Source organism: Panicum hallii, chromosome 8 (assembly GCF_002211085.1).
Source record: "Panicum hallii strain FIL2 chromosome 8, PHallii_v3.1, whole genome shotgun sequence".
Taxonomy (NCBI): domain Eukaryota; kingdom Viridiplantae; phylum Streptophyta; class Magnoliopsida; order Poales; family Poaceae; genus Panicum; species Panicum hallii.
This window is the reverse complement of record NC_038049.1, coordinates 38252067-38266642: the sequence shown is the minus strand read 5'-3', so window position 1 is coordinate 38266642 and position 14576 is coordinate 38252067. Positions and strand designations below refer to the sequence as shown.

The 14576-nt window shown below is 47.7% G+C and overlaps 1 protein-coding gene across 1 annotated transcript; it reads right to left on the bottom strand.

The window, feature by feature from the left end:
* Nucleotides 1-1307: 1307 nt before the first annotated feature.
* On the bottom strand, nt 1308-5841 carry LOC112903330 (UPF0481 protein At3g47200-like). Its single transcript, XM_025972568.1, has 3 exons — nt 5424-5841; nt 3169-3975; nt 1308-2182 (listed from the first exon to the last, which is right to left on the bottom strand). The coding sequence occupies exons 2-3, from the start codon at nt 3928-3930 to the stop codon at nt 1451-1453; spliced, it is 1494 nt and encodes a 497-aa protein (XP_025828353.1). The 5' UTR covers nt 3931-3975; nt 5424-5841; the 3' UTR covers nt 1308-1450.
* Nucleotides 5842-14576: the final 8735 nt, after the last annotated feature.

Here is a 14576-nt window from a genome sequence, read left to right as displayed (position 1 = left end):
CAGGCACTGCAGCTGGAGTTCTCTACGAAGGATCTCAGCGAGCTTCACCACTTCCTGGCAATGCATGTTCAGCGATGTGGTTCTGGTCTTCTCCTTTCACAGCGACAGTATATGCTGGATATTCTCGATCGTGCTGGTATAGCTAAGTGCAAGCCCTGCTCTACACCCATGGATACAAATTCCAAGCTTCCCGCTGATGGACCACCTGTTTCGGATGCTTCAAATTTTTGCAGTTTGGCTGGTGCGCTTCAGTACCTGACTTTTACTCGGCCAGACATCGCCTATGCTGTTTAGCAAGTTTGTCTCCATATGCATGATTCCCGGGAATCTCATCTTGCTGCTCTAAAGAGAATTTTGAGATACATCCGAGGCACTCTACACCTGGGCTTGGTTCTGCATCCTTCTTCTCGTACTAAGTTGATTGTGTAATCTGATGCTGACTGGGCTAGATGTCCAGACACACGGAAGTCTACTTCAGGCTATGAAGTGTTCCTTGGTGATAACTGTTTCCAGATCACGTGCCGAGGCTGAGTATCGCGCGTGGCTAATGGTGTTGCTGAAGTCACTTGGCTACGCCAGCTTCTTCTTGAGCTCCACGCTCTCCTTCAGCACGCTATTCTTGTCTATTATGACAATATCAGCGTCGTCTATACGTCCTCCAACCCAGTTCAGCATTAGCGCACCAAACACGTAGAAATTGACCTTGTTCGGGAGCGCGTTGCAGTTGGTGATATTCGCATCATACATGTACCTATATCTTCACACTACGCCAACATCTTCACCAAATGGTTGCCTTCTATTTTCATAGAGTTTTAGGTCCAGCCTGAACATTCATGGTGCCAACAATCAGACTGTGAGAGCGTGTTAGCAAGGGTTATTGGGCCAGGCCTTTGGGCCCTAGGTGCTGGGCGCACAGGCCATTGCCTGCCGTGTGCTACAGCGCTAGGATAGATAGATGGGATCTCTCTCTGTTGGTTCTGTTTCTATAAACCCTAGAGACCCTTGCCTATGTATGTAATACACTTTGTATCTCATCAATCAATCTATTATTCCGAGCCATATTGCTTTTAACTATCAACAGGGGTGAAAAGGCATATACGTAAGGAGTAATTGGTACCAAATTACTATAGAGTATCAACAGGGGTATTAAGTCAGAAAATGAACAAACTAAAAGAGCGAAAAACAGTAAAGATGAGCATTTTTTTAGTATTAGTTGTGTACCATAAATTTATTCATCACAATCTTCTAATTAATATTATGTTTAAAATAGTTATGCCGCCTACCCGTGCAGGAGCATGGGCTGATGCTAATCCTCAAAAAACCCAAACACAATGTCATTTCTGACCAGATTACGTTTAATACATTTTCTTGGAACAATGTCTATGCTCAATAAATAATGGAGTAAAACAACTTGTCCACCGGTACAATATAGATAGGGCACATAGCCACATCATACTTCTGGCTTAACCTTGCTGTAAAAGGGGAGAATAGCGTAGACAGTTTGCAGCAAGGTGGCCATGAGTAGGATGACAGCGGCGATGAGCGAGATGAACACCCATGGGCTGCTCAGGTACGTGTGCACGAAGTTGGCTCGCCACTTGTTCCGGCGCTTCTTGCAGTGTGCTTTCACCTCCCGTAGCACGCCGTTCAGCTTGCTGGACGGGTGCATCAGCGTTGCCCTGCCCAGCACGCTGAACATCTCTACCAGCTCCTTGTCGCTGCTGCGCATGTTTCTGATGATCCCTCTGGACCTCAGCAGCGCCACGTCTCTATTCGATTCGATCAGGCCCACCATGAAGAACATGTAGGACAACAACTCGTACCCGGTGTCCGGGTGCAGCTGCTCGAAGGCGAACAGGTTCAGGTAGAGATTCTCGGTGTCCCCGTAGGCCTTGAACTCGGGCATGCTCAGGACACCGTTTCTGAAGGTTATGGCGTCGATGAGGTGAGTGTTGCTGCTCTTAAAAAGGACCCTTGCCTCCCTGAGCTCCACGGCAGATGGCATGCAGTCCTCCTCAAAAGAGGCTGAATCGCCTCCCTGGTGTTGTGCATCAGGTTGAGGGGCACACATGCTTCTATGTAAAATATCCAACGGATGGAGGCCTAGCTTGCCGGTGGGAGTTCCCTCACACGAGCAGTAGTACAGATACCTCACCACCGCCATGTTGATCTCGGCAGGTTCCTGTGGTTATGATTGAAATGGGGTAGTAAGAACAATATGTCCATTGGAGAGAGGAGGCTCATGCATCGATGCATATGGCCATGGCACTACAGCCTGTAGGAGTGGTGAAGGGCCTTAAAATTTAGCATAACTAGGATCGGTCTCAAAAAGAACTGGACTCATATTTTATAAAATTTTAAGCTAAGAAAATACTTAAGGGCCAAGTTGGTTTGTGAAGAGAGCGCTAAGGACATAATCCATTAGCATCCCTAACTACAGGTGGCGGTACTTATGACCAAAAATAGATCTTACGAATCATTTTCATGCATAGATGGTGATGTATAAAGTTAATATTTTCCCAACCTGGTGGGTCAGAATGTAATGAAAAGAGCAAGTATCGCTATTGGAAGAAAATTGCAGCATAATAGCCCCACATGGATTTTGGAGTTTGGACATTAGTACTGCCAGCTGTGATTGACAATGAGGCCAAGTATTTCGGTTCAAAGTACCAAAAATGCATCTATGCTTTTGACTTCTCGATAAAGAACCTCCAAATACCGGCAATATCATATCAACAATGAAATTTTGGACCTGGATGACACATTTGGCAAGTTTAATTAAAAGGTCTTGAATCTGTATTTTCAAAATTTATGTATCTAGATGACACTATATTATAAGTTTAAGGACCGGATATGCATTTAGCTTAAAAATTTTGAAGCCTCGCCTATGCTGTGGACAGTCTATGTATTGGTGTATATGGCAAGGATATGAAAGAATCCAGATATTATTGGTAGGATATGATGTGTGTCCATCTCTTTCTCTAAACATTTTGCAGGTTGGGTAACAAAATTCATTCCAGGGGCCAGAAACCAATGCCCACAGTGAAAGTGAAAGGATTTTGTTTTTAACTACTTGTATAATATGAACTTAAATATCTAGATCAACCACAAACCATGAAATGAGGAATGGAGATATGAATAACAGTACAAACATTATTAGATACTCACCGGAGTTGTTCCACGCTCCACGGCTAAAAGCCTTTGTAGAACGAGTAGGGGCAACTGGTTTTCCAAGGCGATCACATCGGACCGGATGCCCGGCCACAAAATATGGTTAGCGTGGGCGCTGAAGACGGGGTCATTGGCCGCATAGTCCCCCCATTGATCATCCTTCACAGGGGCGGAGCTCAAACTTACTGCTGCGGCCCGCGGACTCTGACGAGTTCGGAAGATTTCAATAGAAAAACAATGAGGATTGGTGTTAATAGTGTTAATGACCTCGTCCTCTTTCACACTAGATCCCAATGGTTTCGTGGCCTCCATAAGCTCCAGCAAGAAGCACCCGTCCATGACCATCATCTGCACGAACCGGTCCCGGCTCGACTCACGCCACTTCTCGTCGAGGCCCTGGTAGGCATCCAGCAGCTCGTCTGCCACCATCTCGACGGCCGCGACAAAGTCCCGGAGCGGTTTCCCGGAGCGCTTGACCAAGTGCAGCACCGCCCGGCGCTTGTGCTCCTCCATGGGCAGCAGGTCAGGCTCACCGTGGTGGAAGGGACCCAGCGACACCAGCCTCGGCCGGTAGGCTGAAGTGTTGTTCGGCATCATGCCCTTGATCCACTCCGGCACCCGGTAGATGGAGGGCTTGCTCCACCGTGCCTTCTCCACTAGCAGATCGGTGCCTGGTAGCACCTCCTCCATCTCCTCCACCCATCTGCTGCAGAGAGTATCATTCTCCTGCACTCTTGCAGTACTCTCCTTCTTCATCATCAGCTTCTCGTCTGCTTGCAGTATAATATCAGTATTCTTCAGAAACTGTTCGCGGAGGAAAATCATAATGTATCAGTGATTACAACTGAACATGACATAGTACAATCTGATAAGAAGATAGAAGTACAACAACAAGATTAAGTTCCCATGAAAACTTCTTTTTGCTGCAACTTGCATACAAAGGAACAGGGGAGAAAAATTACAACATGGAACTTAACATAACCATTCATGCAAAGAACTAGAAAATCACAACATGGAGCAAATTTTGAGTAGCATGTAAAAACCTGAGCTATTGGGGAATTCTGAGTTTATATAGTTAATGCACCATATAATTTGTGGGAAAAAATGTATCTCTAGACCCTGTCAAACAAGCAAAAAGAAAAGCAAATACACACCAGGCAAATCAATCAACAATTATGAATGGTGTGGAGCACAGAATCAAACACACCTCAGTTTTCAGAAGTAAATTTACTTGCATACTATGAAGGACTACATTCAGCAACAGTTCCATAAAAAATTAATGCACTCCTGAACTTAAAAGAAAAAAGAAAAGAAAAGAAAAGAAAAGGGAGTGCATGATACCTACAGTACAATCTGTTTGACTCAGCCAAATTCTAATTAATGAATAAATGGAAAGTTTTTTGTGGTTCTTATGGGTGCATCGTGCACGTGGCAGTTCTGAAGAAATTTTGTCAAATGAAACAATATGTAGGGTAAAGGATGTTCACTACTACAGATTCATTTTCACCGCCGGCCCTAAACCCATCATCACCACCGGTTTAGGCGCCGGCAGTGAAAATGAGTTACGGGCCGGCGTTGATATTCCTTTGCCTAGGCAATACTTTCAGCTGCTCCATTTTCACGATAAAAGCACATTCAAATGATATGCCAAGACCAGGAGTGACTCATACCAGAAAACATCTTGCAAGGGTAAACTAAATAATGTATGTGTGGACAGAGCCTACTAAACATTGCAATCTGTAACCAGTAACTACACTACAGTTTGGAGCAGACCCACCACTATTATAACAAAATAAAATATTTCAACGAATAGCATATCTTCTAAGCTTGGAAACTAGGGATACACAATAAGAGAAGCTTGTAAATTGCTTGATTAGCTAGCACAGTATATCATAACATGCAGCAAAGGCATTTGTTAAGGAGACAACATGAGATGCGAAATACCCTGACACTATGACAGAAGCTAAACTATACAGCAGTCAGCAGATACATGACACAACATGATATAGACTGTGGATACTATGTTGCAACTAAACTAGCATATTACTCACCATGATGCTAATCACCATACGCTACTGCACACTACACCTAATCAATGGAGCATGTATTTTTAATCACATCCTCAGGACTCGGGAGCTCAGCATTCATGGTCAACGGAGCGTGTATTTTCAATCACATCCTCGCAACAGCCTAGACCACTAATAAGCATCGTAGAATTACTGAAGATAAACATGCTTCAGTGCCTCAAATACCTGGCTGAGGCAATCTGTCGAGCACTTGGTGGGCGAGGTGGTGAAAAACTCCAGCACTAGGCAGCGCCGGGGCCTGCATCGCAGGGCGGGCAGGACTGCGTCGCTGGCGTGCTCCGTGGGGAGGAAGGCGTCACTGGCGGACCTGCATCGGGGAGGCCTCTGGCAGCAGACGCCGCGGCCGGGGGGGCGGGGGTGGTCGCGGAGCCGCGTCGGGGAGGGGTGGCAGCGGCGCGGCGGGCCAGGGGCCGGATGCGGCTTCCCACCCGTGGAGGCCGGCAGCGGGGTGGGATCCGGCGCGCGGAGGGCGGAGGGAGCGGCGGCGGCGGCGGGGTCTGGAGTGGGGAGTGCGGGGTCTGCATTTTGAACGCGGTCTTTCGATTCAATCCAGCAACGGACAATATTGACTGACCGGCGACATGGCGAGGGGTCCCGTTATTGACTGACGTGGCGACATGACTAGCCGAGTGGCATGCGTTGTCGTGCCCCATTATTGCTCTAGTTCGCAGACCGCACGAAGATTATCGTGTTCAGCTGGCAACTTGAGCTGCACGAGGGAACGGTGCCTGTTGTTCCTATCGAGCCACTCCTGAATCCTGCCACATGCTCTGCATCTCTGGTAGACAACGACACTGCCATTGGCAGTATCTCCAGCCAAGGTACCGGTCACTCCGACCCAAAGGTTGAATGCTCCATGGCTGTTTGGATGCTTGCCTTAGCCGCCACACCGCGCCTTTGGCCGCCACACCTGTGACGCGAAATGTGTGGCGTGTTAGACAGGCATCCAAACAGCCCCTCCGTCTACCGCCCTCGTGCAATCGGATTAGTGTGGCGTCCTAAAAGTTTCTAATTTTGAAGCATCAATAGATGATCTTAATAGTTTTACAACTTTTCTTATATTCCTTGATTTTCCTCCCCACATTTTGATAGTAAAGTATTTAATTACATGGAATGAAATAATATTTTCTGAAAAATTGAAATGCCATAAGCTGCGAAAGGGTTTTAGCTCAGTTGGTTGATGGGCGGACGTGGTCTCAGCTCGGGAGTTCGACTCCCGTTTCGTGCAAAAAAAAACCCTCACATGTTCTCGTTCTATGTCACAGTTGGGGCCCGGTCTTCTTGCAGACGACGGACCACTTTGTACGTGTGGGGTAGGGGTTCGAAGGTTTTCTTGACCTTGTGCAATGTCGGACGATCTTTTTTCCCCAGCAGGTCAAGTTTTTTTAAAAAAATGCTATAAGCTATATTTTAACTTGTTGCAGTCATGCTCTCGCGACATCATGTGTTTTATTTGGTTGACAACAGATTTCAAAATTTACTTCACTTTGTTATAGGTTTTGAGTTACTTGAGATTACATTTGAGTAGAAGTCTGGAAGGGTCTATATTCGTTTGGGCCAAAATCCATTCTACCTTGGGCCCAAGCACCATTCCAATATTGGGCCAAGCCGATTTATCTCCCTCTCCTCTTCTTTTTTTTCATATCATATCACACTTATTAACCCCTCAAGAAAAATATCATATAACGCTTCCTTCCTACACTAGTTGCAGTATTTTCTTTAGCATCACAGAATTATCATTAATTTGAGGCAGGATTATAATCAGCTGCTGCTAATCCCAGAAGCCATTCTGGGATATAGTCAAACCAAAATTGAGATAGTTCACAAGCTGACCCCATAATAGCACAGCTATGAGCTACTGAGTTTGCATCTCTACTCACCCAATTAACTCTAAACATATCAAAACTCCTACCTAACTCTGTGATATCGAAACAAAGACCGCCGATCGGTGATCTCATGCCATCAGCCGACTTTAGCCTGTGATATCGAAACAAAGACCGCCGATCGGTGATCTCATGCCATCAGCCGACTTTAGCACCATCTTAAGGCGCTGCAGTCTACTTCAAGAACAATTCTCTCTGAAGCCGCACTCAACAGCTAGTTCCATGCCCTCCTTCGCCGCTATTGCTTCAGCTGTAAGCGCATCCAGCACCGAATCAAACCATCTTGCCGCTGCTGCCAGCACCAAGCTGTTATGGTCCTGAACCACCACCCCAATGCTACCCTTGCACGAGTCGGCATCGAACACCGCATCGGTGTTCACCTTCACCCAGCCCTCATCAGGCCGTCTCCACACTGCTAAGATGGTTGCCCTTTGCTGCTTGATCGGCGTTTTTAGAGACGCCATTGCCTCCAGGAGAGATGATATTATCGCACCGTTGCACCCAATTCCCACACTTTCCGACCATGACTCCATGCATTCCTTCCAGACCACAAAGTTCATGCGCCACACACCACCATGGCAGCCACACTAGGCGAGCACACATCTGCCTGGAGCACATCCATTGCCCAGGTGCTAGGATGGAGGTTTGGCACTATCACCCCCGAGAATTGTTTAACTTCGACCTAGAATCTCTTTGCAACTGGGCAATTGAGGACCACATGAACCAAATCCTCCTCCGGATCACCACACATTTGTCTCTGTTTCAGCTCCATTTTTTATGGCAATAAATTGTGTAACACTCGCCACCAGAACACCCGTACCTTCGGAGGTACATTTCAACTTCCACACCAAAGACCACGCTCAGTCTTCCCTGGACGCCCTTGCTTCTCCATTTGCAGCCATAGCCCTCGCTGCTCGCTCATCCTTCAACAATATGTATGCCGGGCGAACAGAGTATATGCCATTTTTCTCAAAAGCCCAAGCGACCACATCTGTAGGCGTATTAGTGCCCGGCTTGATCTTTAGCACTTCCTCAGCTTCCAGCCAAATAATGGAATTTCTCACCATCACCTCATCCCACACACGGGTGCTAGGGATGTACAGAACACTCACCCATTCCGCGCTAACTCCCGATCGACGAACCAGTGGTTTTAGGGGCTGCAACCTAGGGATCCAATTTTCCCTCCAAATATTGATATCCCCAGGTCCAACTCTTTTAATCAGCTCTTTCACTAAGGCATCTCTCCCATAGAGGATGGATCTCCAAGTCTCGGAGCTCCGCTTTTTCCTGATGGCTGAAAGAAAGTCACTGTTAGGATAATACTTCCCTCGCAGCACCTTAGCACATAGCGAATCTAGTCTTACAATCAACCTCCAGCCGTGCTTCCCCAACATTGCCTGATTAAAAAGAGTGAAATCTCGGAAGCCCATACCCCCTTGGTACTTCGACCGGGTCAGCTTCTCCCAACTTTGCCAGTGAATCATGTGATTATCCAAGGAGCTACCCCACCAATAGTTTGAAACAGCCGATGTGATCCCGCAGCACACCACCGGGGGTAATTTGAAACAAGATATCGGGTATGTTGGAGCAGATTGAGCATTGGCCTTAAGTAGAACTTCTCTAGCCGCACAGCTAAGAGATTTCTCTGCCCATCCACCAACAAAACCCCTCACCCGAGCTGGCACATATTTAAAGGCATCGGCATGACCTCTACCAACAATTGTGGGGAGACCGAAGTACCTCTCACCAAGGGCCTCATTTGGAATCTGCAAACTTGAATGAACCTCAGCTTTCACCTCCTGCTCACAGGTAGAGCTAAAGAAATTTGCCGATTTGTTCTTGTTCACCAGCTGGCCTAAACCTTTGTTGTACTCATCCAAGATGGATGCTACCGAACAGCTCCTCTCTTTGACGCTGGAGAAAAAATCAGGCAGTCATCTGCAAAAAGGAGATGTGAAATCCAAGGAGCATTCCTGCTCACCCATACCCCTCTAGATATGTATCGCGGCCCAATACTTTTCAGCATGCATGAAAGTCCTTCCGAACAAAGAAAAAGAGGTAGGGCGAAATCGGATCACCTTGACTTATGCCGCGAGATGGACTGAAGCTATCTGAGTACACCCCATTAACTTTGACAGAGAACGAAACTGAATTAACACATTTCATAACCAGAGAACACCATCTATCTGGCAACCCTAGCTTCTCCATGATCGCCCTCAAATATCTCCACTCGACTCTGTCATAAGCTTTGGCCATGTCGAGTTTTAGAGCACAACCTCCTGTTTTACCTTTCATATTCCTCAAATAATGTATGCACTCATGCACAATGAGCACATTGTTGGTGATTAAGCGCCCCGGTACAAAGGCACTTTGTTCCTTAGAAATAATATCATCAAGAATTAACATCAATCTGTTTGCCATCATTTTGGAACACAGCTTGTACAGAACATTACACGAAGAAATAGATCGATATTGTGATAAATTCTGCGGGTTACTGACCTTCGGTATGAGAACAAGAATTGTTCTATTCACCTCCTCCGGTAAATCCCCTCCATTCAGAAAGCCCAGCACAGCATTCACCACACAAGGCTTGACAAGCTGCCAGTGAGTTTGGAAAAACCCTGCTTTAAAACCATCAGCACCTGGGGCTTTGCTTGGCGCCATCGGAAAGAGCGCCTGCTCCACCTCCTGCTTGGTAAAGGGCCTATCCAAAACATTCACCATCTCTGGCGTAACCTTCCGCTGAACATGGCAACATATCAACTCAGGGTCAAGGTAATCTTGTGCTGCAAACAGGTTTTGGTAGAAGTCGCAGGCCAACCGTTCAAGATCCTCTTGGTTAGTGACCGTGTCACCAGCCTCATTCACAAGAGATTTGATCCTGTTAGCCCGATGCCGTGCGCGCGCCTTGGCCTGAAAAAAATCTGTATTCCGATCACCATCTTTCAACAACGTTATCCGTGACCGCTGTCACTCCATCGTTTCCTCTCGAGCCAGCACTCCGGACAGTTTGGACATCACACTATGCTCCCTGTCAGAAGGCCCCCGGTACAAGGAGTGGCTTCTCTCCGTCTCCAACTCATCTCGTAGGACTCTCACCTGCTGTTTAACTGAGCCAAACACCTCCCTATCCCAAGATTTTAAGGAACTTTGCAAAGACAGAAGAGCAGAAGAAACTGCAGAGAGATTGAATGAACCCGGTCCCAGATCCCAAGCACGGTTGACAAACTCCTTGTACTCTCCATGGCTTTTCCACATGTTTTCATAAGGGAAAGGTTTAGATCTCCGACGGCCGTGCCGGCCTCCGGCCTGCACCTTCTCCCTCACCTCCACCAGCAGACCGCAATGATCTGACTCCGTCAGTGGGATATGATACACCTCCGTGTCTCCCAATCTCTCCATAAATTTGTTATCCCCAAGGGCATGATCCAAATGTACCTTCACGTTCCTGCTCCCATCCTGCCGGTTATCCCAGGTATACGGGAGACCATGATAACCGAGATCGGTCAGATGACAATCATCGACCACATCCTGGAAAGCGGCCATTTGCCACGCTTCCCTATCATTACCACCAATGTGCTCCTCTGCCATCAGCACCTCGTTGAAATCTCCTACGCACAGGCGCACAGCCAAGGCAAAGCAGACTGCGCTCTCATGAGGTACCAGCTCTCCTTTCGACGTTCCCGCCGCGGCTCCCCGTAGAAACCCGTCAATCGCCACTGCGAGATCCTCAAGGACTCACACGACAAGTGGGCGTCAATGTGAGACTTCGACTTGCTCAGTTCAGCCACCACAACATCATGTCGCCAGAGCAACATTAGTCCCCCACTTTGCCCCTCTGATTTGACAACGGTGGCATTTGGGAAGCCAAGAGACCGTTTCAAGTTCAGGGCACGCTCCTCTCCCATCCTCGCCTCCATCAAAAACCTCACCGCGGGCCTCTTCTCCTCCACCAGCAGGCGGAGTTCTTGAACTGCCTCGGGCCGGCCGCAGCCCCAGCAGTTCACACTTAGGAGATTCATTGCGCCAAGCGGGACTGCTCCTTGGCAGCAGCCGCCGATCGTGTATAGGTGTTTGCTCTCCTCGGTTTCTTCAGGCCATCATCTCTGTCTTGATTTCTACTCGAGTCCTGGAGCTGGTTTAGCAAGGAGCTCACATGACCCGATGGCACAATTGTCGTGCTGCTCTCCGGTGGCAGGTTGGAATCATGCACCCCTCTACCAGCGACCTCGCCATCTGTCGCAGGCTTTCTCTTCCGGTGGTGCTGACCAGCCTTGCCATCCAAGTCAAGTTTCTTCACACCACTCCCACCTTCCTCATCGCGGTGTGAATGTTCCATCTTCTTCTTTAACAGGGAGGAAATTTTCTCACCCGGCTCAACATGATTCGTCGAATTCTCAGAGGACTTGCCTTTGGATCTTACAGGGGATGCTGACCGCCCGCTCGTCCTTGAGGGATGAGAACCCGCACTGAACATCCCGGAAGCTATCTCGCCGAAACTCGCATGTTTCTTCTTCTTGTTGTCATCTGGCGCGCGAAGCTCAATATCATAGGGCAGCCTCCCGTTTGAGTCACGCAAGGCCAGGTTCAGGCAGACCAAGTCAGAATGACCCATAATCCCGCAAGACTTGCAGAAAAAGGGCAGTTTTTCATACTGAATCTCATACCATACATTGGCTTTCTTCACCTCGTCCCTCAAAAATAGGCATCTTCTGAGTGGTTTATTAATCTCCATTGCCACTCGAGCTCGGAGGAAAGAACCACTCGCCTTCCCTTTCTCATTTACATCAATTCTCCACAAGGCCAACAGCTCGCGCTGCCTTCTCCCCCCTTTTTTGCAGTCATCCATCCAAAGGGGAGGTTAAGAATTCTAACCCAAATGCTCATCCGATCAAAACACACATCAGAAGGTCTAAGCGTCGCATCATAATCTTGCAGGATAACTGCATATTTGCCAATCATCCATGGCGACCCTTCCAATGCTCGGTCCTTCTCCACTTTTCCCTCAAAATCCGCAATGAACAGATTATCATTCTTGTCGCCGACCGATGCTCATCATTAGCATTGGGTTGTGCCACAATCCGGCACTAATGCCCATGGAGGTATTAGTATCGCTGTTTTATTGGCTGCCCACCGAGGGGTATATCCAAGATGGTAAGTTTAGATTGGGAGACGTCGAGATCAGGAACTCGAAGGTGCAAGAAACACAAGATTTAGATAGGTTCGGGCCGCGATGTGCGTAATACTCTACGTCCTGTATGGTGGTTTGTATTGCCTTGGGTGTAGATGTATGTTTTGAGGGGGTCCATGCCCGCCTTTATATATCCGGAAGGACAGAGTTACATGAATTCTAGTCCAATACTAGCCAAACTCGAGTACAACTCGAGTAGTTTACTTCTGTACCGACTAGTCCTACTTCGCATGCGAGTAAAGTACAACACAAATAAAAGATAGGACAAGCCCTATCTTCTAATTCTGTTTGAACTACGTTATGTACACAGTTCCGTAGTCCCGGGTCTGATAATTAGTACTGTGCCACGACCGATACAAATGGTGCGGGTATTAGTACTGGGTCGTGCCACGATCTGATGCTAAAGACCTTGAGGACTTTTGGTACCGGGTCGTGGCACGATACGTGAAGCGTCCCCCCATCAGGGAAGACTTAAAAGTGTTGATTTATCAGTCCCAGGAGGCTGATAACACTTTTATTTCATCAGATGGTACATCACCGTACAACTCTACGCGGTAATGGGCAGTGAAGCGCCACTATCGCGAGGATTACAACCAGAACCCACACAACTACACTAGCTACGAACAAAGGGTCATCAGAGTCTTGCGCCATGCGGAATCCAACGGTGGCCTCAACCACAGGCAAGACTGGGTGCAGGACGAAACCCTACTCGTTGTCTTCGGGGATGTAGTCTGGGTCTTCCACTGTAAAAGTAAGAGAGGGGTGAGTACAAACGTACTCAGCAAGTCCAATCACACCCACGGAGGGGGTATAACAGAAATTAATGCAAAGGACAAACCAAGGGTACGGTTAGGGTTTATTTGCGGAAAACTCGGTTATATGCAAGGGTTCATTTTGAAAACATTTTCAAAACAAGTTTTCCAATACCAAGGAGCACACGATGTTGTTCCACACAGGATCCAAGTTTTAAACTGCTACCGGACTCCCCGTCCGCCGTAGCACACGGCACAACTGCCGGACACTTTCCAAACAACTCACACCAGCCCATCCATTCTCAGAGAGAAACACTAGTTATGTGACCACACCATAACTTGCCCAATACCGTGGGCACGGCTATTCGAATAGATTTTCAACTCTGCAGAGGTGTGCAACTTTACCCACAGGTGGGGTACCACAGCACGAACACCTTAGTGCCGGTGCAGATCCCAACAAAACCATTACCCACCTTAGCTAGACCTGACTAGCCACCACGGGATCCATCAAGGGGTCATTCGACCTATCACCGAGGTTTAACCGGGGCATAAGTCACACAGAGCTTATCCCGTCTCCTTGATCACCCGTTGCTCTCAGCTCTCCTGATGGCTATCAGGCTAACTAGTGGGATTTATGCTAAGCCGTTGCCCATACAACGGTCAAGTGGTTCGCACGATAAGAAGCTAGGTGAGATGTCACATCAACTCGGTCCTTAGGGGTGACAGGATGGATATCTCCCTTCCTCGCTCAACCACACAGGTACGAGCACACCAACGGCAATTCACACAGAAATGCCATCCATCCCGTCTAACTCGTCTTTCAAAACCACATTGTATCCCTTCCCACACACACACATTTTCTTTATAAAATCAGGTGGTTAAGGTAGGGTTATCTCAAACAAGGGTGGCTATCCTACCATGTTTTCAGCACGCAAAACTATGCAATTTTATAAAACAGGCCACTGGGTTGTGTTTATAAAAACTAGGACAGAAACATGCATCAAAGGGCGGAATTGAACTTGCCATCGTCAAATCCTTGCGGGAGGTCCTGATCGTAGCACTGTCCCTCGGGCTCGGGGTCGCAGAACTGGTCCTCGTTCGCTTGGTCACAGTCGGGACCTTCCTCGTTCACTCCGTGTCCTACGACGCAAACAAACAGGCACACAATCAAGCACGAGAACTAAAAGCTTTTATCGTCGAGCTTGAATCGGAAATAATTTAGTTACGGAGGTCGGGGCAATATCTCTGGGTGGTTTCTTAATGGCATGGCTAAAACTATACTAGAAAGGGCGTGGTAAAGTTTCGGGTCAATCAGAGGTCGTTTCGCACATAAAATGACGCGCTAAAGGTGGTTTCAGGGCTTAAACGGGGGTCCAGGGGCTTGGTCGTAATTATCTAAAGAGGGCAGGGGTTTATTTGCGAACCCTAGAAATATCCAGAGTATGCAAAAGAGTGTCGGGCGTAATTGGGTTTATGTAATAAAGGACTTGGT

Coding starts and splice junctions, on each gene's coding strand:
- LOC112903330 (XM_025972568.1), bottom strand. CDS start 3,930: ATGATGAAGAAGGAGAGTACTGCAAGAGTGCAGGAGAATGATACTCTC. Junction 2,183..3,168: donor TGGAGCGTGGAACAACTCCG/GTGAGTATCTAA, acceptor TCATAACCACAG/GAACCTGCCGAGATCAACAT.